Here is a 27,433-nt window from a genome sequence, read left to right as displayed (position 1 = left end):
TTTTCTTCATCTACAATTTAATACTTTACAACACCCCTGGGAAGCAACGCTGGAATGAGAGCGCTGCATGGAGGGGCAGGGGAGGTTCCTGGAGGATGTGGTTGACCCCCAGCCAGCTGAGAACAACGGTCACACAGAGATTCAAGTGCTGCGGGAGTTCAGTGGCTGGAGGCAGGACAATCCGGGTGATGGGGTCAGCGGTGACTGAAGAACCCCTGAGGATGGTTGTACTTGAACGGCTTCATGCGGTTGGGCCCCCTGCAAGAGGGGATGAGAGAGCGGGGAGGTTAGGCTGCAGTATGCACTAGACCAGGGGTTCCAACGTTTTCTGAGGCCCCCCAACATGCTATAAAAACTCCACAGCCCACCTGTACCACAACCACTGGTTATCTGCATATAAAAGCCAGGGCTGGCATTAGGGGTTAGCAAGCAGGTCAATTGCCTGGGGCCCCATGCCACACGTTTTCCCCGTGAAGCTAAGTTACTCGGCTTTGGCTTCAGCCCCAGGTGGCAGGGCTCAGGGCTTCAGCCCCACACAGTGGGACTTCGGCTTTCTGCCCTGGGCCCAAGTCTAATGCTGGCCATGCTTAGAGGACCCTCTGAAACCTGCTTGCGGCCCCCCAGGGGGCCCTGGACTCATGGTTGAGAACCACTGCACTAGAAGGGGATTTTTATCCTATGTCTCAATCTTATTCAGCACAGTGGGGAGGGGAGCTGGGCAGAACAGAGTGAAACAAACAGAGCGGCAGGCGAGACAGGCTGGGGGGAATCAGTGGCATTTCAAGAGGGGGAGAATCGACAGGGGATGAGGGGGATCTCTCAAGTGTGGGTGCAGAGGAAACAAACCAGGAGCCTATGGGCTGAGCCTCATTTGGAGTCACTACTGCAGGGAGCTTCACAGTCTCATTCCAAGAGCCATTTGCCCCAGTGTAAAACTGCCAGGACAATTAGGCTCAAAGGCAGTAGCTGCTCAAGCTGGCCAGGGAGCTGCAGGGCAGGATCACGGCGCAGTGGGAGAGGGATTGGGAGGATGCTCAGACTGGAACAGCAGTACTATCTGGGGGAAGCCTGCCCAGTGACTGTTCTTTGGCTGAGTGTGGACTGGGGCAACTGGTGAGCGTTAGTCCAGTGCTCGGAGAAAGGGATAAAAAGGCAAGAGGCACCTGCCAGAGCAGGAGAACCTGCTTGCTGGAATGAGGTGTGTGTGGTGGGTTCAGCAGGAGACACAGGGGGATGCTCCTGAGAAACCATTTCTTGGGGGTGGGGAAGAAGCTTCTACCTAGTGGCAGGACAGACCATGGGAATTCACAGTTTTAAGGTCCGTCACTCATGGTTAAGGGCCAGACCAGCAGGTGTGGATGAGCCCAGGACAGACTTCTTGGCAAGGAGCAGCTGCCATCTACGCTACACCGTGGCAGAGAGCAAGGGGCAGCTACTAGAGAAACAAGAGCCTCAGCTCACAGGGCACCATCCTGAATGGCTCCACCCAGGACCTCCACTGCTCAGGTGCAGGATTCAATCAAGGGCCTGTGTGGGGCAGATCAGTCAAGGAGGTGGCAGGGAGGAGAGGTATCAGCCACAAAGACCAAGGCCTGGAAAACAGGGAGTAAACGGCATTGGCTGATCTCGGAGCAGCCCAGGCTGGCTCCTGGGTGGAACTGTTCTACATGCCAAGAGCAACAGGAAGAAGCTGGGGGCAGGAGGAACCGCATCGCATGGAGGTGGGGGAGAGATCTCTCTGCAGGCAGCGAACGAGATGCGCCGAGTGACGCTCGGCTGGTATCAAGTGTAAGGTGGGAGGAAGCGGTTTGCAGAGCTGCACACTCCAGGAAACAGTGCAGACAGTGAAGCTCTAGAAACTGCCTCATTAGACGGCCTCTGATTCACTTCATATTAATCGTTTACCTCCCTGGCGTGTCCCCGACATGGAGTCTTGCTGGCCAGAGAGTTATGTACGGTCCCTGTGTGTCTGCCTTGGCTCCAGGGCAGCCCTCTGCCCGTTCCCCAGGGCCTCCTGGCAGTGGGCTGGGCCCTCACCTGACAAGACGCAGGCACATCTTCTCCTGGGGGAACTCCTTGGGCCCTTCCACGCTGGTGTCATGGGACTCTGTTTCCAGGTAGACGTCCAGCACGACGCACAAGCGCTGCAGCTGATTGGTCAGCAGCTGGTAGCCAGGCCTTGGCCCACACAGCTCCTTGTAGCACACGTTGACCTCGCTCTCCATTGCCTGCAAGAGCCAGGGGATGGAATCAGTCTCACAGGGAACTCTGGCTAGCTGATCACTAATTACTTTCCCTTCCTACGCTATGGACAGTGTCTCCTCCAGGGACCCCCGGTCTGCTGCAGGAACCTCGCTTTCTGGTGAAGGGGCTGGCTCGACACCCCCAGAAACCCAAGATCTCTCCGTCTTCCCCCATTCCCCTCCAGCAGGCCTGGCACAGTTGCTACCAAGACGCTTCAGCCAGGCTACCTCCAGAAGGCGAGAGGGGAGTTCAGACTCCACAGCCCATTCACCCCCTGGCCTCTGCTGTGCTTGCTGATCTACTCTTTCCAACAGGCCAGCAACTGGCATCACCCAACAGTGGCTCTGGCGCTTCCAAACCACATTAGATCTGACCCAGTGAGAGAAGACTCTTCTCCCCTCCAGTTTACCCGAATGTTGTCATCGTTGCTATTGGTTTTCTCCCCTTTCCAGTTCAGACACAGGTTAAAGATGGGTGGCATGGAGGAGTAGCCCGGATTCAGCACGACAGCTGCCTGGAGTTTGGCTGAGACGTGCAAGGGAAGAGATCTAGGATTACACACTACCCCTGAACCTCCTCCCCGCACCAGCTCCCTAACCCTCTCACCCAGTTTGGCTTGTTTCCAGCGCACTGGATCTGCTTTTCGGAATCTAGGTTGATGGCCTGGGAGGACTCTGTCTCCCCCAACCAGCCACTCACAGTGATGGAGCCAGAGCATTCTGGAGAGCGACACTGGTGCCCGTCAGGGAGGCAATGATGGAAAGAAAGCCAGCATAGCTTCCAGGCATGGTTATGCCTCCCAGGATTCCAGGGAGAACCCAGGGTGCGAGCTAAGTGAGGGAGGAGGGAAGACAGCTTTGCCTTGCCCCCCAGATGGCAGACTGGAGCTGTGCACTGGCCCAAGTCAAAGTCTAGAAGAGCCCACGCCAGTCACTTATTGGGGGAGGAACAGTGGCAGATTGCCACGGGGCCACTGTCTAGTGAAAGAGCCCAGTTGTCCACAAAGGTTGAGACCCACTGATCTAACTGTCCCAACAGCTTCTGCTGCTAACACCTGCTAGTGACGTCTCAGCCTTTCAAGGACAATCACCACGTGCCAGCCTCTCCTCAGGGCTTGAGGGCTGGTGAACAGATGGCATGAGGACACCACTGGCTGCTTCTGAGTGTAATGTCAGAGGGAACAAAGGAAGCCACACGCAGCACTCCCTGGAGTCTGAGACCAAAGGAGGGGAAACACACCCACCTGTCCCTCTCTCTACCAGAGCCATATAATAGAGGTGAGTGTCTTCAGCCAAGCCAGCCTCCACAACGTCTTTGGTGTAGGACAGCTCCTGCAGGGGGAGACGCCGGGGAATGGGGATAAACAAAGCTGTGTGCTCAGATCTGCAGCGTGGGCACCGAAGACGGGAAAGTGCAGGGTTATTGATCTGCTTCTGCCAGGGGAGTGGGAAGCTGAAGCTGGTCCCTTGCTCTGGCGTTGCACCTAAGGCTATCTGCACCTACCAGGTAATCCTCGTAGGGGAGCGCAGCCCACTTCACCAAGCGTGACACGACCTTGGAAGGGAAGAGATGCTGGCACTCGCTGGAGACCGGCACGATGCCATGCTCTGAAAGCAACGACAAACCCAGTTGAGCTGAACTGAAAACCCACAGGCAGGATCAAGCCCCACTACCACTGTCTGGGACAACCAAGACAGAACGGGGGAGGGGGGAAAAAGCTCAGGTACAGTCAAATCTGGAGTCCATGGGCCTCTTTAGTTGCAGCTGATGTCTACAGACACTGAATAGAGGGGCATGCGAGAGCATCTGGCAGCTCACCAACCTGAGCCGTGATCCCTCCAGAGCCCACAGGCTGGGCAGGGTGGGGCAGGTCTGCACATGGATGGGAGAAACTTTGGCAAAGTGCAGGCTGTGAGGTGAGCAACTCATCTCTCTCCACATGCCGAACCTATTCCCAGTGTGGTGTTTGAGGGCAGAGTGAACGCAACCCAGTCCAGCTGCTGGGAGCGAGCGAGCTGAAGCAAAGCCTGCCTCACACTTTAACAGTAAAACCGCTAGCTACACGCTATCTGCAGAGCCTTCACAGCTGGTGACAGCACCAAAGGCAGAAAGAACAGCTGGACTTTCTGAAGCCAGGTGGAACTTGCAGCACTGGCCAGTTCGACCAACTTTCCACTGAGTATACGGGGAGTTCCATCTGGCCAGAGACACCCACGGGGACATTTGTACAGAGCCACTGTAAGCAGAGCTCCAACGAGGGGGGTCAGAGCCCATCACTACAGGGACCAGAATCTCGCTTTTCTGCTCTGAAAGCAGGAGCCGCGTACCATGTCTGTCGGAAGGACGAGGGCCCTGGAATCCCTTCAAGGAAACACTATTGTCACCTCTTCTAAACAGGATTCAAATGGACAACCCTGCTCTGATGGCCAATGTCCTACGCTCAGGGGAGGAGGGAGACCACTGGGAGGGTGCAGTGTCCTTACCAAGTGAAGCAAACTGCTTGTGGAGAGCCAGGCGGGACTGCAGCCTCGTCCTGAGCAACTTCATAGTCATCTCCATGTGGCTGGCACTCAGCGAGTTATCTGCGGTCACTGTGTGCTGCGGACAGGAAGGACTGTGACCTAGAGCCTGGATTTCTTTCCTTACCCACTAGCAGGGGCCGACAGCTGGTTGTACTGGAATCCCTTAAGCACAGTATTCCACAGTGCACAGCACACTGGGAAAATACATTTTCCTCTGGTTACTCTCTGGAACATGCTCATCTTCCTCCATCTAATTAGCCTGAAGGAGACTAATGCCCACTTGGGAAGAGGAGCTAGATTTGGCTCCCAGCAAACTAACAAGGCTGGGCCATTGCCAAGCCAGACTGTGGCAACACCAGCCTGTCCTCGCCCCAATTCAGCCCCTAAAGCTGCAGTTAGATTCCTGAGCTCAGGAGTGACTGCCTTTTGATACTGCAGGAGCCACCAAAGCTGGCTGCACCTGGCTTTGGAGCTTAAAAGAATGGCAACCGTGGGCTTGAGATCCCAAGTGTGAGAGTAGCCACCGGGTAGAGCAGAGGGGATGACAGCCTGGCAGGGCCTCAGGAAACACCTTCCCTCACTAGGGTTTTGCTTTCCGGAGGCTGTGCCTCAGACATACCTGAGGCTGATCTTTGGGGAAATGCAGGCCACCCAGCTTCTGCACCCACATGTAGGGGTGCCCCAGATCTGTCACATAATCACTCAGGGTCAGGATGCTTAGGAGACAAAAGGAAAATATCACAGTGCCACCTAAGACAGAGGGGGCGGTCTCCCCAGTGTGAGAGAGCCAGACCTGGAGTGCCGGAAGCAGCAGACAGACCCACCTCCCCGAAACTTGCCAAGAGTATGACTCCAGCTCCTGATGCAGCCATGCACACACCAAACGGGCAGGCATGTGTGTCCCGAACTCCAGGTATCAGAGTTCTTTTCCCAGCTAAACAAGGCTTCCATTATAGACGAGCCACCATCTCACCCAGCTGTTCCAGAAGCAGCAGTCCAGCCCTGAGTGTAGGGTATTGCCATTTGGCCTGGCTGCCCCAGCTGTCCTGGGCTAGAAAGCTTCCCCACAGCACACACTGGCAGAAGAAGCCCTTTAGGTCCCACATCGCAATGGGAACAATGCAAGCACCCTAGTCTCCTGCTCTAGGCTGCCCTGCCTGACTGGCCTCCATGGACGATGCTGGACATGACTAAGGGCAGGGGCAGGTGTGCAGCTGACTCACCCGACTTTATCGAACTGGAACTGGTTGGCTGGATTTGGAGTTCTCCTCCCATGATCCCCAGGATACAGGCAGTTCAGCAGGGAGCCTGGAGACAGCAGATCTCTGGGGGAGAAGGAAGGCTAAAGTCAGCCACAGATTTTCCAGAATGACAGTGCTCTTTGGGATCATTAAGAGCAGAGTGCGCTGGCAACGGACGAGGCGCATTTCAGGGCCCCACAGCCACGGATTTCACCCCTGGCCGTAGAACTGGAATCAGAGTCTCCTTTTCCTGGAAGCTGTTTCCCCTGTCCAGCTGTAGCGATAACTGAAAACACGACCCGCGTGTAACCTGATGCACTGATGTGCCGAGTTTGTGGGAACCTGGAGGAGCAACTGAGGGGTGAGCTTCGCCAAGCCATCTAAATGGGTTGACGCTGAAACCTAAAGATGGCCAATCTGTGGGCTGCTGAAAACAAACTGCAGAGCTGGTGTAAAAGAAATGGCTGCTAATCTCCCCGCAGACAAGAGGGGCAGCTGGCTGATCACACCATGCAACAGAAACCTTTGTTTGAAAGGTGTTCTGCACTTGCCACAGCATCAACACCACACCCCAAACCACGACAGAACACTGGGCCGGCTCGCTGCAAAGCACATGGGGCACTGAGGAGGAGAGGCAAGTTGGTGAAGGGCAGCTGCAGGCGACAAAGGACCCAGCTGGGAGAGTCTGTAGGCAGCCTGCTGCCAACTACGACTCCAGCAGATGAAGGATTTGCTGCACAGGAACATCCCTCCTCCCTGCCCCTGACCAGCAAGGGGGCACTGCCATGGAGAAAGTGCTCCAAGCCGGGGGATCTGTCCACTGCCACGTGGAAGCTCATGCTATGAGATGCACAGACAAGCAGCCCCCACTTCCCATCTCATCCCTGGAGCTCCTTCAGAACTGGGCATTTTCTACTGAATTAACGTCCAGGGCAGGTTTCTGCAGCTGCAGTTTCAGCCCAGTTCTCACACTAATCAAACTTGGATGGGTTCTCCAGCAGAAGGCATTATCCACGGCTCTTGAGACAAGGTGACCTGGAGAACAAGGAGGTGGAGGGAGAGTGCCAGACACAGGCTTGGGGAAGGGAAGGAAACCATTCATCTGCAAGATGGTAATTAAATGTGACAAGCAGATGATATGCCCCAGCTCCTCCTCTGCCTGTGCGCTAACCTATTAATCTGGGCCCGCTGGCCGTGGCAGCAGACACGCGGTACTCCAAGGGAAGCAGATTTATTTTCCCAATGATCAAAGCCACGTGACCGTCTCCTTTTACCCTGATCCCTCAGTCTCACTGCAAAGGATAAATCAGATTAGAGAAAGACTCTGTCTCTGTACCGACAACTCAATCCCTCGCCTTCCGAACTGTAGCTGCGTGAGCAGCTGCATCACCCTGGTGGCTGGCCGACAAAGGGCTGCAGGACGGGTCCCTCTTGCTGAAGGGAAGGACGCTGCATGAACAATGCGGCCCACTGCCTTGTTCGGGAGGGTTTTCAAGTCTCCAGCTCCCCTTGCTGGTGGGCGCTTCATGCTCTGCCTCACGCAGGGCAGGCTGAGATAAAGCCGCCAGGTCCCAGCTCCGCTGGGTTGCTCAAGCGGAGGCAGGAGAAATGCAGGCAGCATTTCAACAGAAAGTAGCTTGTAGCTTTTCAGCCAGGGAAGGGAGGAGCCAGGCACATCCTGACAACAGCTTCCACTTTGCAGCCCCGCGGCTGCTTCTTAGAGGCCAGGGCGAAGGAGTCCTGCTAAGCACTCTGCTGCGCTCAACCCCAGTCAAGCCTCTGTCACGCGGGGTGCTTGGTACGTCCCCCTAGGGTCACTTTGAACAGAGAATGCGGAGGACAGCAGCTCCTCTGCGGTGAGATCAAGGTCAGGCAAATTCCATCACCAGTGCAAGGACTGGGAACAGACTTGGCCTTGACACCTCCGTGGGCTTGGCTTACCCAGCACTGATGGGCGTGGTCATCTCCGTAGCAGTGGTCACCTTGGTTTTCACCGTCATGACATTGAGGTTTATCAGGTAGAAGAAGATCAGGTGGAGCACGCTGTCGTCTGCGTGGTGACATTGGTGATGGCATGGGAAAGAAAAGCCATTTGTGGGGATGAAGGAGCAGGGCAGACAAGAAAGGAAGAAAACAGTCAAGAGGAGCAGAAACCCCATGCTGCTTTCACTGGTTCATGTGGCTGCTGACTCTGACTGGCCAGATGTGGACACGGACACCAAATCGGGGGAGGAAACTATGTACAATTCTAAGCTAGAAATCAGGGGAAGGAAACTTGAGATAAGGGAGTCAGTGATCCAGGTGAACTGAAAGTGCAGGGGCAGCATACAATATCCCAGCCTGGGATCTGGCCAGGCCACTGGAGTGAACACCCCTTCTCTAACGAGATGTGCTGAGGATCTTGAATAAGCATAGGTGGGAGGCCTGTGGTTCTAGGTCTCCTCTGAAAGGTAGTTTGATCCCCTAGCCGCAGGCCAGAGCCCTGGGGCAATGCTGATGCCAAGCAAAGCGTGCCCCTTGCTGAGCTGCCAGCACCGCTTTTCCTTGGAGCCTTCCCATCCAGGTACTGACCCGCCTGATCCTGCTTCGCTTGTGGAAGCCTGAGACTGGACAGCTGGAGACCCTACATACTGCTACCCTGGGAATCCCACGCATGTGAGACGAGTGCAACACATGGCCAAGGAACCCCTCTCTCCCTGGCCCCTCACGCCAACAGGACAAGCCCTGCCACATCTGGAAATGGCACAGAGGTGCCCTCTGAAATGCGTGCAGCAGCACGGCCCCTGTCCTGTGCTAGGCCGCACCAACGCCGGGCAAGGTTCCCCTCAGAGGTGGTCTCACAGGCTGTCAAGACTAACAGTGCTGCAGAAGCAGAAGCTCCTGAATCCTGGTGTCGCAGGGTGCCAAGCTCCATGCAGAGGAGTCTCTACTGGAGGAGGCAGAGCCAAGCACTTCCCTGCAAGCCCGGGAGAGCAGAGCTGCTGGTGCAGAGGCCAAAGGGCACGGCCAGAGGGCCCTGATTTTTGCACCAATGGCTCCATGGTCTCAGAACCAACAGATAAAACTCTGCTCCCTCTGTGCCTGAGAGCAGAGAGGCAAACAAAGAACAGCCTAGAGACTACTGAGGAACAAACACCCCGGCCCATCCAGAGGGCATGAGAATACCATACAGTAGAAAGCCAGACAAGTTTCTCTCCCCAGCACAGCTGCGCCAAGGCACTCTGGCAACTCCGTCATTACCACAGTTCGAGTTCACTTGCCCCTTTGTTTGAGAGGCCAGGGCACTGGTCTCTCCCGTCTTTGTCCCCCCCTGCCTACATGGAATGGTTTGGCTCACTCCGGGCCGACCTGCCGTGAAGATCATCGTTCATTCACGTAGGGGGGACTCTTGTGTGACTCACCCCCAGCTACCCAGAAAGGTGGATCTTTGAAACTCGACTCCTGGGGCCACATTCTGATCTCACAGGCACCGGTGTACATCCAATGGCTCGCTGAAGTCAATGGATTTACACTGAGATCAGAACCTGACTCTTGGAGTCTAACGCCCTTATACCTTTGCACTTGAGGTCAATGGTAACAGACAGTGGGTGTCTCTTCAGCATCTCCTTGCGCTTGTCGTCCAGCTGCACGCCCAGCGTGGGGCGACGACGCTTCTGCGGCAGGGGAGAGCAGAATCACAGCACCTGAAAACATGTCACATTCTTCCCACCCCACGGCTATGTGTTCACAGCAAATGGGGCAAGCTTCTCTGTCTTTTGCAGGCAAAACAATGCTTAGCACTTACACAGCAACCTAATTATAACTACTCCATGCAGCATCCTGGGTGCCAGGTAGAGAATTTACAGAGAGGGAAACTGAGGCACAGAGCTGTGACTTGTCAAGTCCACAAAGGGTAATCGGGGTCAGATCTCAGGAGTTGCTGAGTGCTCTCTCCAATAGCATCTGCACGTCTGACGGCCCATACTCGGAGTGGACCTTCTCTCAAAGCACTAAGAACCTGAATCCTGCCAGAGCCAGCTGTGAGCAATGCTTGGCATACACATACCCCAGTCATGCAAACCTCTGAGGAGGAGATTTCCAAAGGCACTTAGGGCAATTCAGTGCTCAACTCTCACTGCCTTTGAAAATGGATCCCCTGAAGGGCTCTGCAAACATTAACCCTCACATCCCCTTCTTGGGAAGTGTGACAAAGGGAGAATTTTGGTAATATTTTTATTAATCCTCTGTATGCCTCTGTTTCCCCCAAGCTTTGCATTGCTATGCACGGAGTATAAAGGGTTAAAAAGCTGTTCATGAGGCAGAGGAGTGGACAGGAGGTGTTGGGCCATGTAACTGCCTGGGATGGTATAAATGGGTGTGTCAGGACTGGCTGAAACTGACCCATATCAATGGGGGATCTGGAAAGGCAAAGGGAACCCCAATAGCCAGGACATTCACACCTAGAAACCCACAGCCAAGAGGAAGCAGATCCCCCCCTGCAGGGAGAAGCAAAGCAAAGGCCTGGAGCTGGAGAACAAAGGGGAAAGGAGCTATGAGCTAAGAGCTCGCCTTTGGAGGCAGACAGACACCAGGGACTCAGGAGAAAGGGACAGATGGCAGTGTTGGCCAGGTTGAATTCTACCCCAACCTTTGCCTCTCCACACCAGGGTTCAGAAAAATCAGTGAGGCATTTTTTGAAAAAAGAAAAAAAAAATTAAATTAGATTTTATTTAAAATCAGATTCTTTTTGATGTTGTTATTCCAGTCATAGTAAGTTTTTCTTGTAAACCAGTTTAAAATGAATGAAAACGAGGAGGGAGGGAGGGTATGAAATCTACTAGTTTTGAAAGTCTGAAGGACAGCCCAAGTAACTTAGGAAATGGTATCCTTTTTATGAGACTTAGGTGAGTAGGAACTTAAGCTCCAGTCACTTTCCCATCGGCATATTTGAAAATTTTCCCAGGTTGACCTGAAATAATCAATTTAATTCACTGACTACAATTAATCCCTATTTAGTTGTAAATGGGAAACACGTTTTGGTAAGAGAAGTTTATGTATCCAAAACATTTAAAAGTTGGTTTGTATAATAAAAATAAATCTTATTATGCTGATTTGTGTGTTTAATTCAATTCCAGTTACCACCCTAACGCAGAATGACACAAATCAGGAGCAAAAAGTGAATTACCTAGTAAATAAGCAATATGTCATTCACCCTTTTCTAACTTACTGAACGTGTACAATTAATAAGAATTTGAAACTATTAAGCTATATAATTATTTAAATAAATTGATATAGTTACAGTTTATCCTCCAAGGTAACAAAAAGATGTATCAAATCTAGTGTACAGACTCTATTTACTTGTAAATCAACAAGTTTTCATGGTTAGATCAACCAATAAAGTTGCACTTTATAAAAATCACTGAAGTACAAATGGAAAAGGTGATTAAAATCAATGATATAAGTGAGGTTTTCCACTGGGTGATTTAAATCATGATTTACATTGCTGATTTAAATAAACCCTTCCTGCTAACCAAAGGACTTTCCGATTCTGGAGGCCAGGAGACTAAGAAATTGTTACCTTGGTTTGGAAAGGCTGTCTGGTGGTACTGCAGATACTTTAGGAGCACAATATAAGCCTCCTGCAGGAGTCTGGCTTGGCTGGATTTGCTGCAGGGAGTCAAGGAGAAACAGGAAATGCCCAGTTTTGGAGTTGTGGAGGCCACAGGCCTGCCCCTGTGGAACTGTGAGGGTCCTTGGGGCCCAGTGCACTAAAGGGATCACTCCCAAGGGACTGGTTATAGGCTGGGCATGGACTAGACCCTGTGGATCTGTGACAGGAGGCATCATTGGCCCTATTTACAGATGGGAACGTTGAGGCTCAAGGTCACACATCAGATCAGTGGCAGAGCAGGGAAGAGAAGCCCCAACCCTGCCCCCCACTCTAAGCACTACCCAATGCTTCACTGGGAGAAACAGAAGTGGGTCCACCCATGCGAGGAGATCCCAGAATTTCAATATTGGGGCAGTGCTAGTCCCTTACCGTGGTCTGCTCCTCTTCAGCATCAGAATCACTCTCGTCATCTGCACATTCAAACAGAGGGATAAGCAAGAGCCAAGCGCAGGGATCCATTTGAGAGACTGTCCAAACAGTCATGCCCCAGGGACCCACTACCCCTGCACTGCAGTGTTTATTCCTAGAAGACACTGGTGCCCACAAAGGGGCACTTAGCACAGCTGAGGCCCTCGATGTGTTACATGCCTTTTGGCCCCTTTACAGCCTCTACATGACCGAGATCCTCCATGTGCCACCGGGCAGTGCTGGAGGGACTCTTCCTTAAAACTTGGCCACCCGTCTCCCCAGGAGGGTGAGTCGGGTGTGAGGGAGGAGCCAAGGCTATTTAAGCAGTCATTGCACAGAGATAAGCTATAGAACTATTGCAGCCCTGCCCAAGGAACAACATTGCTCCTCAGATCCTTCCCCCGCCACCCCCCAAATCAGCTTTCAGCCCCCAGGCTGGGCCAAGGCAGGCGGGGATGCCAAGTTTAACTTACCTTGGGAGTCCTCTGGTGGCTTGTAGAGGGCCTTGGCTTCTTCCACACTCCCTTCAATTGCCACAGCCAGCTTCTTATCTGTGGAGGGCAAAGCGCCATTCAGCACTTCTTGAGGGCCATGCAGTTAAAGGGAAGGTTGCTGCTGCCAGCCACCTAGAGAGGCATCAAGCTTGGAAGCAAGGATGCCAAAGAGTTTGTCAAGTTACTTTTGTAGCCTCTTCCCCACTAGCAACAGGCAGATTCAGGGCCTAGTGGGCAGCCAAGATGCAAGACATTTTGTTTGTAAGCATGCTCCAGAGCTGTGGTGAGATCACCTTCCCATCCAATGCTCTGTGCACCTCTCCACAGGTGGAACAGCAGTAATGACACACAGACACACCAGTGACATTGTGGTGCGAGGGGGATCACAAATTTCCCACTCCGATTATTGTTTCACATTACCCTCCATCAATATGCCCCGTTCCCCAAATGCAAGGTATCCCCTACGTCAGGGGCAAAATGCCAGATGGGTTGTGATCCTGTCTTAAATGGCTTTTGTGCAATGCAGTACCCATCAAGGTATTTTTACCAGGCTCATCGCTGTAGCAGGTAACTGCATGTGGGCTGAGGAGCCTGAAATGAGACATCACAAGAAGAAAAAAGAACCAGAGATGAAAGCTGGTCAGCAGCATTTGGCATGCACATCTCTGCATGTCAGCAACTGGAATGAGTGAGTAAAAAGAATAATTCAAAAACAATCAGAGGACATCCTTTTCCACACATTTAATTAAGACTATGGAACTCAGTTACACTGGAAGTTGCTGAGGCCAAGAATTTGGCAAGAGTCTAAAAAAGGATTGGTCATGCATATGGACAACAAGAATATCCAGTTATATTAATAATAGTTTTGGGTGCTCCAGGACATAACTATTAGAGATCAGGTTGAGACCTAATATGGGGGCCCATTATCCCACATTTGCTACTGCAGGTTTCTTACACCTTCCCCTGAAGCATCTGGTGCTGGCCACTCTTGGAGACAGGATGCTGGAGTAGACTGGCCTCTGGTCCAATCTAGGCTGGCAACCCCTAAGGAGTCTCAGCCTCAGGAGCTCACTGTGGGACCGGTTTAGGGTTTTCCAGGGTGCCCATCACCACAGTATCCAAGCACTGAACAGAGAATTAGAGAGGGCCACACACTGGGGCTCTACACTGTGCCCTGTCTGGGCTCTAGGAAGCTCTAAACCCAGGGGTGGGGATTTGGCTATTTTAAAAACAACCACCTTCTGCTACAAAGGGGGCTTCTGGCAGATTTCAGACGCAAGGAAAGAAAGGTACTCACCCTGCCTGAGGGGCTGGGAGAAGGGTTTCATGTTAGCTAATGGGGTGGGCCGGAAAAGGACAGGAAGGAAGGGAGGGAGGGAGAGAGGGGAAGAGTGAAGAAGAGAAGTGCTATCCCCTTGCTGTGTGTTTTGAGAAGCAGGTGACAGTTAAACAGGTCTCAGCAACAGGGAATTTGCCAGGCAAGGAAGGGGGCCCCTTGACTGGCAGATGAAGTTGCAGGAGTGCACTGAGCCACAGTAAGCACAGAGGGCATTAGTCTGGGCTCTCCTGGGAGCTGCCAACCCTTATGCTTTGACAGAGGACTTGAAGGGTTGGATCACCTCCTCACTGCACACGAGCCACATAGAGGACAGGAGCCATGTCAGTTTCAAGGCTCTGCCCTGGACCAGTCTCCCCGACAAGTTATGGGCTTTGTCCCGCTACAGGAAGCCATGCAGGAACTGACACCCCCTCAGCACCGACCCAGCAAGCAGTGAGGCCTGCTCCAGGCTGTTACACCGTTCAGGGGTGTGAAAATCCCACCCCTCCGAGTGCCGTAGCTATGCTGACCTAAGCCATGGTGTAGACACAGCTAGATTGACAGAAGAACGCTTCCACTGCTTGGGGCACTGGAGTGCTGACACTGATGGAAAAACCCCTCCCACCATGGGGGTATGCCTGCATAGCTACGCCGCTGTTGTCCCAGCAGCGCGGACATGGCCTTCGACAGCCCGTTCTGAATGGTCCTGGACCACGACAGCCCAACAGGCAGGAGTGCCGAATGCCAGCGCCATACCATGGGGGCTGTGGACGGAGCATACTTGAGCTAGGCGGCTGGCTTTAAAGCCATCACTGCTGCAGTGCCCACAATCCCCTGAGTGGGGCACAGGTTTGAAAAGAGCTCTCAGAGCAACTCTTCCAGGAGAGGCGTGGGAGGGAGGGAGGGGCGAGGGGCTCAGCCGCAGCAGCCAAACGAACGAGGTTCTCATATGATGCTGCTTCATCAGGCCGGCTCCCAGGCTGTGGCTGCCCCCAAGCAGGCTCCGAGAGCAGCGGTGGAGGAGCTATGCAGAAGTGGCGGAGGCAGAGTGGATCGGATGCAGCAGAGTCATCCGCACGTCTCACAACAGCAGGATTTTCTGCAGGCAGCTGTGAAATTTGGCCCATGGGGGGACGGACTCCCCGCTCCACTCACATCACAACTTTCAGTGACACAGATGAAGGCTGTCTCAACCGCTTTACTCCCCTCTCCCGACATTGATACTCACCACAGGCCTGACCATAGGCGTTGGCTTGGACAAAGAGAACATAGAGAGGTGGTGGCAAGTGTCTAGCTGTCTCGTACTGCTTGTGTGCCTGGTCGAAAGGCATGAAGAGATACTCCTGGACAGGAAGGGAGGCCTGGTGGGACACAAATCACACACACACGATTGGTACTGGAATTGTTTGCACACCAGCCCAGTCCCCGAGCGGTTTGTGCTCGATGCGGCTGTGCAGGAGACCTGGAACCTGCGCCAGGAGCATACACAACCCTCTGGGCAGAGATGCCCCTTGGGATGTTCAGCAGCAGCCACCGGGAAGCTCAGCTCTCCTTAGGGGGAGGACTAATGGCTCTGCAGACGGGAGAGAACCTACTTCTTTCACCCGCTCTTCCCAGCCAAGTCTGACGCAAGGGGAGGAAGCTACAATTGCTCTCCATGGAAGGTCCCATCTAACGAGTCTTCTGCCAGCACCTCAGCAGGGGCCGCTGCACAATGAGATTGCACAGGAAATCCTCGCCCTGTGAGGATCTGGAAGCACAGGTAAAGGAGCAGTTCCAACACCTCCAAACAGCCTCGGTCCCCATGCTCCCAGTGCTCTGAACCTCCCTTACTGTGGATTTCGCCAGCCTGTCCCCACACCATCTACCTCCCAACAACTGAAGGTTAGAGGGCAGACAGGCAAGGGCCAGCACAAAGGGTTCTGATCCATCTAGCAGGAAACACACAGACTCTCACTGCAAGCAGCCAGTCTCACAGGCAAAGAGGAGGGCTTTGTTAAGCTCAGGAAGTACCTGCATGATGCTGTTGAGCCGGGGCTGGAGGCTACTCAGATATTCCTTCTTCACTTCTATCTCCTTCAGGATCTTCTCCTTGTTGGCCAGACACTCCTTATACTTCTCCGCCAGCCTGCACAAGAGAAGCTCATTTACAGCACCGCATTTACAAAGGAGACAGATGTCAGATCAGAATCTCTGCTCCCTATTGGTGCATTTCTAAACCTCAGGATCCAGGGCTCCTGATTCCACGGGCAGGGGCTCCCGAACTGAGATAGGTCACTCTATGCTTTGAAGTCAGCTTCAGAGCCTATTTTGATCAATATCTGACCTTGCTGTCACCTCTGAAGTGATGTGATAAATGAAGAGTTCATTAAAATCCAAGGGAAAGGGAAAACAAACCGCAAGAAACCTAGCAGAGCTGGAAAACTGGGAAAATTGAAAAGAATTCTGAAGAGCGTTCAAGAGAGCGCGAAACTGTTAAGAGATAACTGTTGAGGTGGGATCTCCGCACGGATCTTCTCAGAGTTGGGTTGCCTGTGGAAGCATCCCAAAGCAGGTAGTAAACTCCATTCCAGAGTAGCTGGTCCCTTCTGGCTTTGGAATCTATGAAAATAAAACTGAGGAGAAACTACTTGAGAAATCTGAAGAGTAAATGTGCCATTTAGTAAACACAGCAACATATTCCAAGCTCTCTTTTACTCTAAGAAATGAGGACATACGAACGGCCCCTCCTTACTCCCCTGATCTGCTCCCATATTCGCATCTCAACCGCTGACTTCAGCGACAAAGTACATTCTTCATGCTGCTTTATTGGGTCTGTTAGCCCTGTAGAGCTAAAATAGCTACAGGAGAGTCTTTTCCATCTTGTGCTGTTAACAGAAGCATTTTGGTTTTTTAATTTTTATTAAGTGCCTATCAGTAATAGCTGTGCAAACCCCTGGAAGACAATGAGGTTTCACATAACACTGAAGGACTTATTTGATCTAAAGAATCTTTACTACTGGCTCTGATAAATGAGAGAGAGACCAGCTTAACTCTCAGAGCCCAAGAGGGGAAACCTCCCTCACTATTTTTAATTGTGAACTGAGGACAATTGCTGATCAGAAAATGGTTCTTTCTCCCTGTGATTTTTTTCATCAGAAAACAGAAAGCCTGAAAATCAAAATATTTTGATTTGGGAATGCCACCGCAGTGTCTGATGTTGTACTGTGGGTGCCTAATGCTTCCATTTTGCTCTATACAGGCTACTTAACTGGTCTACATCTCCCAGGATGTACCATGGTCTCCCCTCTTGAAGAGGGATGGCATGTATCATAGCAGTTTTGCATCATGGCAGATGAAGTCCAGCAGGGGAACCTGGCCCATAGAGAAGAATGGAAGCATGGGGCAGCCAAACCACAACTCCCATTACACGCTGTGGTGGCATTTCAAAATAAAAATATTTCAGCTTTTGAGCATTCAGTTTTTCACCCCAAACAAATGGAGTGGGTGAAACAGACAGGGAAAGCAGAGCCGTCTGTGAAAAATTCTGATTGTGGAAAACTCAATTTTCCATCAGAAAAACAGTTTAGACAGGAAAGCTAAGGCTGTCTGGAATGGACCTGCTGAGACAAACACAGAACCCCACAATGCCAGTTTTACACAGGCCCTCACTTAGAAGCACAGCTTTAGCTAAGAGGCATAGTCATAACTATCAGATGATGTTATGGGAGGGTGTGTGACTGGCTGGAGAAGGCAGAAATGGAAAAACCACAAAGCTTCCAGTCAGAAGAGTTCTCATAAATAAAACCTACTTTTAAGCTAGTACACCCCACAAATTAGAGCTGCCAAGTGAGGGGAAAGAGACCATGAACACTGTAGGCACTAGGGCTAGGATTTGCACAGATGACTAGTGATTTAACCACACACCTTCCACTCACTACTGTGGGGAAACCTCATCCTAGCTCTTCTTTGCTTTTTAAAGTCGGTTTCCAAGGTGCAGACATTTTTAGTGGGACATTAAAGCAATCCGTTGGCAGGACGCTCCTCCTGTGGTTACCGATGGATGATTTCGGATTGGTGATGGCCGAGCCCCTGTTAATGACGACTCTTTGGAATGGAGCAATGGACAAAGAATTGCATGCTCTCAGCTCCACTCTGTGGTGCGTATAATATGTGGGGGGAGGGATAGCTCAGTGGTTTGAGCATTGGCCTGCTAAACCCAGGGTTGTGAGTTCAATCCTTGAGGGGGCCATTTTAAATGCAGAATTACACCCTTCACAGCCCACTTCTGTCAAACAATGAGTGTTGTTCCTCTGGGAAGAGACCAGGGCATAGCTCTGGCTCCCTTTAATTAGCCACATAAGAGAAGACTCCCTGAACTGAAAAACAGGATCAAGACACTGTTCAGAATAAACAGTAAAAACAGATCTGAGAGACAGGCCCATCTGTGTGTTAAAAAGGGATCTGCCATTTGTCCTTTAGTAACTAGTTTAAACTGACTATGTAGCCTTTCTTTGCTGTTACTGTATTGTTTGTTTAATTTAGTGATTGACAAGTGAAATACAAAAGGTTATTTTCAAAGTGCATGTCCCTGGGCTGTGAAATATACACCAACAAACGCTTGGTGCCAGGTAGAGACAGGACTGATCTGAATGGTGGCCTGTTGGCTTACCTTTTGCGCTGCTCCAGCTCCCAGTCGAGGCGGGCCAGGGTCTGTTGGTGCGGCTCATTGAGGGTAATGTCAGGTTTGCTGATTTCTGGAGGAGCCTCTTTGTAAAATTCATCCACGCTCACTAGATCAATCTCCTCATGTTTTGACCTGCAGGGATGGAGAAGGGATGAGTCTGTGGGAGGCTGGGAATCCCAGTGCAGAGCTGCACCATTACCGGCAATCTCACAACCTCAGCATTCACTATTTGTTTCCCGATTATGAGACCCACCTTGAAACATGAATTACTACAGTTCCAGAAAGCAAAATTGCAACAGGCCCCGCTAAGCGCACAGTTCATATCTGAACAGGGCCATTCCTTTCCTGGGTGTTGCCAGTATGTGTTCCCTGTCTGGCTGTCTGTCCTCAGATTTATTCAGAAGTCAGCCGAGGGACAGTCGCACTTCGTAAGAGCTCAGAGACTTGACTGTGGACGGTGCAGCCTTTGGAATAACTACATTGATGCAGTTCAGCTAAGCATTTTAAAAACTGATCCAAAGAAAACATTGTTGGACCAGCACAATTCCTATCAAAAACCTTCACAGTATTTATCCTGACTGTCCTGACTCTTCCCTATGCACCCGTCTCCTTCCACTTGCCCCAGGAACCTCCAGGATATCTAGACCACATGCCAGATTCTCAGCCCTGGTATGGCAGCATTCAGGATTCTTATGATCTTTCAGTGATGGGAGCTAGGCTCTCCTTGTGACTCTAGGCATTACACCCTCCCTAAGACCCTTTGTATCTGACACGTGCAACTCAAGTTACAGCCTCCTTCTCTCTTGCTGTACTCACTTAAACTCCAGGCATTTGGTGATCTCCTTCTGCAGATGCATCACCTCATACAATAGGTTCTGGAGTTGCAGGTGATAGGCGTCTACTTTCTGCTTTGCCTGAAAGAAGAATGTGATCAGGTAAGCGTAAAAAGAACAGTGCAGATAAAACCGGAATTAATAGAGCAACATGCCCAACAGATGGCAAGGACCAAGGGCTGCCATTTGGAGATGGCAGATTTTATGGAATGGCCATGGTGAAACCCAGGAGGTATCATGGGCACTGGTTGGCACTCCACCACCAGCCTGTACAAAATGGCCTTGAGTTCATTACTAGTGGGGAGATCAGGGCATGCAAGGTGAGAACCAAATCATATTGGATGTTCTTCTAAAAGATCTGCTCTAGTTCAAAGAATAATTAATTCTCTGGCCTGTGTTAAATAGGTGGTCAGGGCAGATGATCACAGTGGTCCCTTCTGAATCTATAACCGAGGCAAACAAAAGCTGTCAGATCAGAAGAGAAGCTGGCTTTGTAACTCTATGTGCCTGCTGTAAGGACACTGCTAAGGCTTTTCATTCCTGTGGGCACTACTCACTTCAAAAAAGTTTTGCAAAACTGAAAACCAGTGAGGTGGGTTAGAGCAAGCATGCAGGTATGTAGGGTTCCAGGAGCTAGTCAGTTTGGGAAGGTTCTAAGGCAGTGGTCCCCAAACTTTTTACCTCATGCCCTACTTTACCCCTGCCCGCATCTCCCCACACACACCGGGAGTGGGTCCGGAAGAGAAGCTGTGGCTCCAGGAGCGGGGAGGCCACAGACAGGGGTAAGGGGGCAGAAGCTGGACTGGAAGCCAAGGCCAGCAGTGGAGCTGGGTGGCACTTCCTCCAAGGCCCCAGCCGTACCCCCCAGTTTGTGGACCCCTGTTCTAAGGAGTTCAGTAGTATCAACTCAGCTTACTTGGAGGTGTATGAGTAATTAATACAGGTTTATCTTAAACACAGTGTTTGGGATTTACCAGTTACTTCTACATTGATATACTATCAAGATGACAATTACTGGTGCTATGGTAATGGGTGAATTAGAAATACCTAGAGAGAGGATTTTGATCCCTGCAGAAATCTGGAATCTGAATAATCAACTTGATTCTCCACATTAAAAATAAAGACTGCATGGCTGAATCAAGGGACAGGCCATGCCATGTTCTGGGGAAGAGGCTGCAGCGATTAGCAACAACACAGCTTCTTAGCTCACTACGTGCATATTTACTTGATAAGAACATAAGTCAAGTTTTTTCAGGAACACCCATCACTGTGTCTTTATCTCCCTCACCGTGAACGGTCTGATTGTACCGACATGGATACTTCCAAGCAGGATCTCCAGATAGAACAGGAGGGAGAAAATGCAGGGCAGCATGGACTGGTACTTGAGAGCCCTGGGGCCTATACCCAGCTCGGCTGGGTAACCTTGGGCCAGTCAATTCTCCTCCCCGTACAATGGCGAAAATGATACTCACACCTCCTTTGTAAAGTGCTTTGAGATCTAGGGATGCAAAGTTCTACACAAGAGCAAGGCACTATTTTCTTCTCAGCCCTGCTGTACATCAGATCAACAGCAGCTTCTTGACTGTTAAATCACGTCAGACATTAAGAGGGTGCTGCTGCTTCTTCATTCATTCTAGTTATTAGATTATCTGCTCCACTTCAGTGGAGTTTCCCTGTGAGCCTCCAACTCAGAGACCACTTGGACCTAATCCAGTGTGTACTAAGGTACCAGACAGTAACCCCCACTCCCACTCTGCCATTCTAGAAGATCCCTAATCCCTCTGCCATTCCAGGTAGCATCCCTTTCAATCTCTGGCCTCCATTGTACCTCATGGGTCTGATCTCTCCCCTTCTTTAGTCGAATATGAGCCAAACGGTTGAGTTTCTTCAGGGTCATGAAGTGCATGCAGCTCTGGATCCGACGCTCTTCTATTGCAACAGCCTGACAAGTAGGAAGGAGAGCTGAGGTAAGGAAGTTTACTCACTAGTAACTGCTGCTTGCATAGATTGCCACTGCAGAGACACTTTGTTACTGTGCATGGGAGAAGTAACTAGAACAAGCAGGGATCTGCAGAGACTGGAAATAAGGCCTACATTTTTGGCAGTGAGGGTACCAAACCATTGGAACAATTTACCAAGGGTCAGGTGGATCACTGACCATTGGTAAATCAAGATTGGATGTTTTTCAAGAAGCTCTGCTCTAGGAATTATTTTGAGGCAGGTCTTCAGCCTGTGTTATACAGGAAGTCAGATGGGATGATCACAATGGTCCCTTCTGGCTTTGCAATCTATGAGACAATTCTCAAACGTGAAACACTGGTTAATATCTCTAGGACTTCCTAAGGTGCCACACATTTCCAGGTTCAGTGGAAATAGACATGCACAGACTCTTTCCTTAGTCCAGGAAGAGATCAGAATCACAAGATTCCCCATGGGCTCAGTACAGGGCTCTTTTTCGCTCAGGAGGCCAGTTTCATGACATCCTTCACTGGGATTTAAATCTTTCAGAGACCAAGTGTGTTTACCCTTTGGTAAAATCATCAAACAAGCCTGACTATTACCAGGTGGATCTACCCTATCCTGGAGGCACACAGACTTCAGTCAAAGACTCGCACCCCTGTTTCCATGGTCTTCGGTGTAGTGACAGCTGCTAGCCTGACAGCCCTGGCTGAAGTTCTCCTCTCAGCCACAGAACAGGCAGCTGCAGTGCAAGCTTTCCTTAACAGTATGTCTCAACTCTGAGCTGATGTGGCCATCCCGTGCAGGCCAGAGGTGCATTCTATCTCCATGCTCTTCGTTCTCTAAACAACAGTCACTAGAGTCAGCTTGCTATGTGAACACCTCCCTAGCCGGAATTAGAACGAGACTCACCAACTTGCTTCACACAGGCCCCCAAACAGGCATCAGGCAGGGGTAATCAATAATTTGGGCGGGATTCTCTCGCTGGTAAAAGGCCTCCTGTCCCCACACCACTCTCCTGAGCTATTCAGTCCTCATATTTTATTTGGTTTTGCTGAGACTGTAATAAACGCCTTCCCCCTTTGTGCATCTTGCTAGGATGCCATGTGGACTTCAAACCCACGGCTTTCTTGGAGCAGCAGAAAGGTATTTAAAAATGCTCAGGGGAAAGAACTCTAGGGGCTTTTTCCTACACTGTCTTTGCTGCCTTTGCTCTTCAGATCCTGGATTTCTGCCATGAGCCTCTGAAGTTCCTGGCAGGTTTGCTTGTAGAGTTCATAGTCTTTGTTGGGATCTCGGAGTTCCACCTCTGCCTCTTCACTGTAATACTTCACATCCTGCAAAGAGCCAGAAATACAGAGTAGCACACAACACTACAACTAATCCCCCCGCTCTCCTCTGAAAAGGGCCCCGTGGGGTCTCTCAAATCAACACTCCCTCCATTCCAAGTTTAAAGCAGCTTTACGCAACATCAGAAGATCTAACTAACTGCTGGTGCGGCAAACTCCACTGGGGATCTCAAAGTCTAGTGAGCTCAGACTGTCTCTTACACTGTCACCAGACGCCAGTATCAGTTCCCACCCCATGTAATTTGACAATCAAGAGAAGAACAAGAGCAGTGAGTAAAGTTCTTTCAATTATCAGACAGGATGGAAGACAGATCGTTAGCACTAGGCTCCAGTTTAGTTGCCACCCTCACCCAATCCCCCCTCAATCTTTTCATGGCTTCTTAAAACACCCCAAGATCTTTTCGGGGGCCAGTGCAAACTTGTGACACAGCAAGAAAATTGCTCAGAAAGCACAAGGCGCAAACTCTGGCTCCCAGAGTCATAAACCATCTTTTCTCAGGATGCTGGCGATTGCTACTTGCAATCGTTGCTAAAATTCCCATTTACTTCGGTTAAGAGTAGCGTAAGACCAACCCTGAGTGCTTTTGAAAAGCTGACCCTTATAACACAGTGTACATATGGGGGTGATATTTTTCTGATGTCAAGAGCTTTCAGAACAAACCACTGAGTTGAGCGACAGCCTCTTCTTCTGCATTCCAACCAGCCCTACAGGTGTCTGATCTGCATGCAGAATTGTCACAGGCTTACAATCACTCTACCCCACCTGGTCAGGGTCAGCCCTGCTCCGCTTGCTCTCCTGTGGGGCCCCATCGGTGCGGATGACCTTGGGTTTCCTCTTCTTGCTTGAATCAGACGACATTTCTTATTTCACAGGCTGTGGAACAGGAGAGGAATGCAAAAATCACTCATCTCCAAAGGGGAGTCCCTCAATTCCTTGGGAACAAACCGGAGCTACTGTCAGAGCACGAGTACTCCAGTGGGAGGGTAATCCAACCCCTCCCTTCCTATCCTAGTCACGATAACTCTTGTCCTAATCATCTCCCCTCTCAACTCCTCAAAGCAATGTCACCCCCCTCAGAGCATATCTGCTAAAATGAGACTCCTCATGTGATCTGCCCACATCACTGAATCCTTTCGCTGCCTCCCCATTTCCGTGTCAAACCCCTCCTGCTCACCTTTGAGGCCCTCCAGCACTCTGCCTCATCTGCTTATCCCACCTAGCCTCATCACATCACATCCCCACCCCCAAGGATGGGTCAGTGCCTCATTTGTTTGTCTGCTTTACCCCACAGCCATCTCTATATTGCTTCCCACGCTATGTATGTCTTATGCATGACGGATCACTTGATGACGACCTGTTCTGTTCATTTCCTCTGGGGCACCTGGCATTGGCCACTGTCAGAAAACAGGACACTGGGCTAGATGGACCTTTGGTCTGATCCAGTAGGGCCATTCTTATGAACGCCCTCCCAGCTTTGCCTTGCCAAGCCATTCCCTGTCCTCATTCAAATCCCTCTGCCTCACTGCCCACAAGAAACAGCCCCAGATGTAACCAAACCCAAGCCAGCTGCTTGATCTAATTGCTGCAAGAACCTCATTCCCTCTCTGAGGTCTGTTCCCCCAGTGCTTGGGCACATCACAGCTAAAATTACATGGCTAGCTCTTTGGGGTAGGGTCCTTGTCTTTCTACCTGTCCCATGAAGAACTCAGCACACTTGCGGGCGCTGCAGATACAGTCACCATCAGTACAGGAAATGGGAATGAGAACCACAACCTCACTCCCATTCCTTGTCTCTGTTCTTGGGGATTCACTCAGCCAGCGCCCCCCCAGACCCAGACAGCCTCCTTCCAACGGCGGCGAGACCCAGCGCACAGGATCCCGGCGTCAGACCCACGGGCAGCGGCCACGGCGTGACCGCCTGGTGCCCAGCAACATGCACAGGCAGGGAGCGCGTCTCGCCCTGGGGGGCGCCGTGCCCGGGAACAGCTCTCCCCGGAGCAGGGCCCCAACGACGTCCTCCGGGGCCCGGGCCCAAAGCATCCAGCACCGCCGGCCACCTGGACAGAGAAGCCTCGCCACACACAGCCCAGCCCCCGCCGGAGCGGCCTGGCCTCGCCCCCCCGCCCCGGACCGGCCTCGCCCCCCACCGGACCGAGCTGCCTCGCCCCCCCCCTCACCGGACCGAGCAGCCTCGCCCCCCACCCCGCACCTCCCCCCGGACCGAGCAGCCCCGCCCCCCCCGGACCGGCCTCGCCCCGGACCGAGCAGCCTCCCCCCCCCTCACCGGACCGAGCAGCCCCCCCCCCCCCTCACCGGACCGAGCAGCCTCGCCCCCCGACCGGCATTGCCCCCCACCCGGACCGAGCAGCCCCGCCCCAGAGCGGCCTCGCCCCCGCCGGACCGCGGGGCCCCGCCGTGCTCCCCGCTGCCCCGGGCGCTCACCTGGCTCCCGCCCCGCCACCTCCAGTCTCCCAGCGGAAGTGCCGGGGCAGGAGGAGACGAGTCCGCGGTCAGCGAGGGCTAGAGCGTCCGCCGAGCTTCACCGCCCTCTGCTGGCCCTTGGAGGAGACCGATCCCTCCCCCCGCAGGACCCCCCCGCCCCATAGACTTGGGGGCGGGGCCCCATTCACCGGGCGCCCTGTCCCTTCGATCCCCTGTTGGAGCCCAGAGATCCCTGAGTCGCTGCCCCTCATCCGCAGCACGTGGGGGTGTCCCCGCCGATGGGGCACCTGGGGGCCAGGCAGGTAAATGCCCCAAGGGGGCTCTGCCCCACACAGAGGGGGTTCAGGGCGGAGACGGGGGTTATCGGTGTGGGACATGGCACCGGGGCCCAGCTGGGCAGCACTTGGCAGGAGGAATCAGACTTGCTGAGGTCCCCGGGGCCGTGAGAGTGGGGGGTCTGGCTGGTTAGCCCCTGCCCCCCAGCACACACGGCCCACTCCCCATCAGGCTGGAGAGGGGTCTGCACCCGCACTGACAGCTGATGGGCTGCGAATAGCAGGGGTTAGAGCAGCGGTTCTCAACCTATGGATCATGGTGGGCTGCAAACGCGGCCCACAACGTGTTACGTGGGGCACAAGCTGAAAACCACAGCACCGCCTCCTGCTAAAGCTCCCCACAGACCCCAGGCTATGCCCAGCGCCCCGCACCCAGAGGCCAGAGGTGCTGGAACTAGCCTGAAGGGGTTTCCATCATATACAGGGTTTACAGTTTGGCTCAATGGCTCTCGGCCCCCCCACTATGAAAATTGTTTCAGCCCCCCTCCACATCCCATGCCAGAGACCCCTCCACAGAGCGGGGCCAGGAGCGGGGCCCTGGGCCAGGCTGGGCAGCCAGGGCCCGAGCCACGCCACACTGGGCCGGGTAGCCAGGACCCGAGCCCTAGTGTGGGGCTAGGAGCAGAGCCCCGGGGCCAGGGTTGGCAACCAGGATCCCAGGCACAGGGCCAGGAGCGGAGTCTCATGTAAAACCTGGGGGGGCTGCACAGGGCTGGCCTTACCCTGAGGCGAATTGAGGCAGTTGCCTCAGGTGCCAGACTGGGGGGCCACTAGGACCCAGAGTGTAGAAAATGGTGTCTGCTGCTGGTGCATCTGGATTCTCTCTGCGCTAGATGCACAGAGATGGGGGAATGCTGTGCTGGATCCAATGTAGGAGCAGGGCAGGGGTTGGGAGCAGAATCAGGGAGAGGGGCAGAGGCAGGATCCTGGGCCCCAGTAGCCAGGCTGCTGGAAAATGGCTCCTCTCAGGCAAGCTCAGGGATCTGGGGGGTGGGAAGGGGGCCCTCCGTGATGCCGGGCTCTGGCTCCATGGTCGGCATAGTAGCCACGGCATCGAAAGGTGGACAGTCTTCACTAGGGTCCCCGCCCAGGAAGGAGGTCGGTTGCCCCACGCTCACGAGGGACATCCCATGGGGAGGAGGGCACAAGAGACAGAACAGGCAGGCAGGAGAAAAGGGGAGAGGGAATCACAGAAAGCAGCAGGAGCTGCAAGGGGAGAGAGGAGGAGGAAACTCTTATGTACCTTTCTAGCCCCCCCAGGGCCTGGACTGATTAACCCCAGCTTCTCAGGGAGCTTCCTGTTTCCTGCTGCTTCCCTGAACCCACTTGAGGAGAACAGGCTGCCAACTGAAATAGTAGGAGCCAGTTAGGCCCTTAAGATGCTGACATCTTCCCTCACTCAGGCCCTGCTACCGGCCTGCTTATTTGTCCCCTTCATCTGAGTGCTGGGAGCCACTATCGCTGGCACAGAACAGCAGTCATGAGTGAAAGAAGAAAACTCCCCTCTGGGGCAGCATTCAGTAAAAGCAAGCAAGCAAAGGAAGCTTTTCTATCTAAGCAGGAAGGAGCTCTCCTGAGATACAGAGACACAAATGTTCACGGTGAGCCTTCCGGCCCCAGTGAGGATGTGAGTGGTGAGGAGATGCCTGATCTTCCAGTCAGTCAGAGTGCAGGTGACCTGGCAGCTACTGTAGCATTCGTATCTCCATCTCAAATGGATGTGGCCATGCACATTCCTGAAGAAAAGTGTAGATCAGAGAAGGGTGTGGTGGAGGCGCAAGAAACAGCTGCTGCTGAGTTTAGTTCCTTAAGTCTAGATGATCCAGGACCGTGGATCCACTTGAGCAGTAGCCTGAGGGACTTGCTTGTACTGCGTGGGCCAAGTGAAAAAGTAAGTGAAGTACTTTCACTCACAAGTAAGTGAAAAACTTCATGTTCCCCAAAGACAATGAAAATAGAAGTTTCCATCCA

General features: G+C 52.5%; 1 protein-coding gene across 3 annotated transcripts; it reads right to left on the bottom strand.

The window, feature by feature from the left end:
* THOC5 (THO complex subunit 5) lies at positions 1 to 25,229 on the bottom strand. Of its 3 annotated transcripts, none has more exons than XM_048821267.2 (20): positions 25,128 to 25,229; positions 23,448 to 23,558; positions 22,529 to 22,672; positions 21,205 to 21,318; positions 19,360 to 19,457; positions 18,529 to 18,675; positions 15,891 to 16,005; positions 15,106 to 15,238; positions 12,539 to 12,616; positions 12,027 to 12,067; positions 9,561 to 9,660; positions 7,949 to 8,057; positions 5,990 to 6,091; positions 5,386 to 5,482; positions 4,728 to 4,842; positions 3,748 to 3,851; positions 3,488 to 3,575; positions 2,654 to 2,769; positions 2,038 to 2,228; positions 1 to 258 (listed from the first exon to the last, which is right to left on the bottom strand). In XM_048821267.2, the coding sequence occupies exons 2-20, from the start codon at positions 23,541 to 23,543 to the stop codon at positions 195 to 197; spliced, it is 2,052 nt and encodes a 683-aa protein (XP_048677224.1). In that variant the 5' UTR covers positions 23,544 to 23,558; positions 25,128 to 25,229; the 3' UTR covers positions 1 to 194. The 3 variants fall into 3 exon arrangements, with proteins under 3 accessions (XP_048677224.1, XP_048677225.1, XP_048677227.1); XM_048821268.2 differs by lacking the exon at positions 25,128 to 25,229 and adding an exon at positions 24,375 to 24,452; XM_048821270.2 differs by lacking the exons at positions 22,529 to 22,672; positions 23,448 to 23,558; positions 25,128 to 25,229 and adding an exon at positions 22,248 to 22,425.
* Between the last annotated feature and the right edge of the window lie 2,204 nt (positions 25,230 to 27,433).

Source organism: Caretta caretta, chromosome 15 (genome assembly GCF_965140235.1).
Source record: "Caretta caretta isolate rCarCar2 chromosome 15, rCarCar1.hap1, whole genome shotgun sequence".
Lineage (NCBI taxonomy): Eukaryota > Metazoa > Chordata > Testudines > Cheloniidae > Caretta > Caretta caretta.
This window is presented reverse-complemented; position numbering and strand designations above follow the sequence as displayed.

Coding starts and splice junctions, on each gene's coding strand:
- THOC5 (XM_048821267.2), bottom strand. CDS start 23,543: ATGTCGTCTGATTCAAGCAAGAAGAGGAAACCCAAGGTCATCCGCACC. Junction 22,673..23,447: donor GCAGGGCTGACCCTGACCAG/GTGGGGTAGAGT, acceptor GGCTCTTTGCAG/GATGTGAAGTATTACAGTGA. Junction 2,770..3,487: donor TCTGGTAGAGAGAGGGACAG/GTGGGTGTGTTT, acceptor TGCACGTCTCAG/CCAAACTCCAGGCAGCTGTC.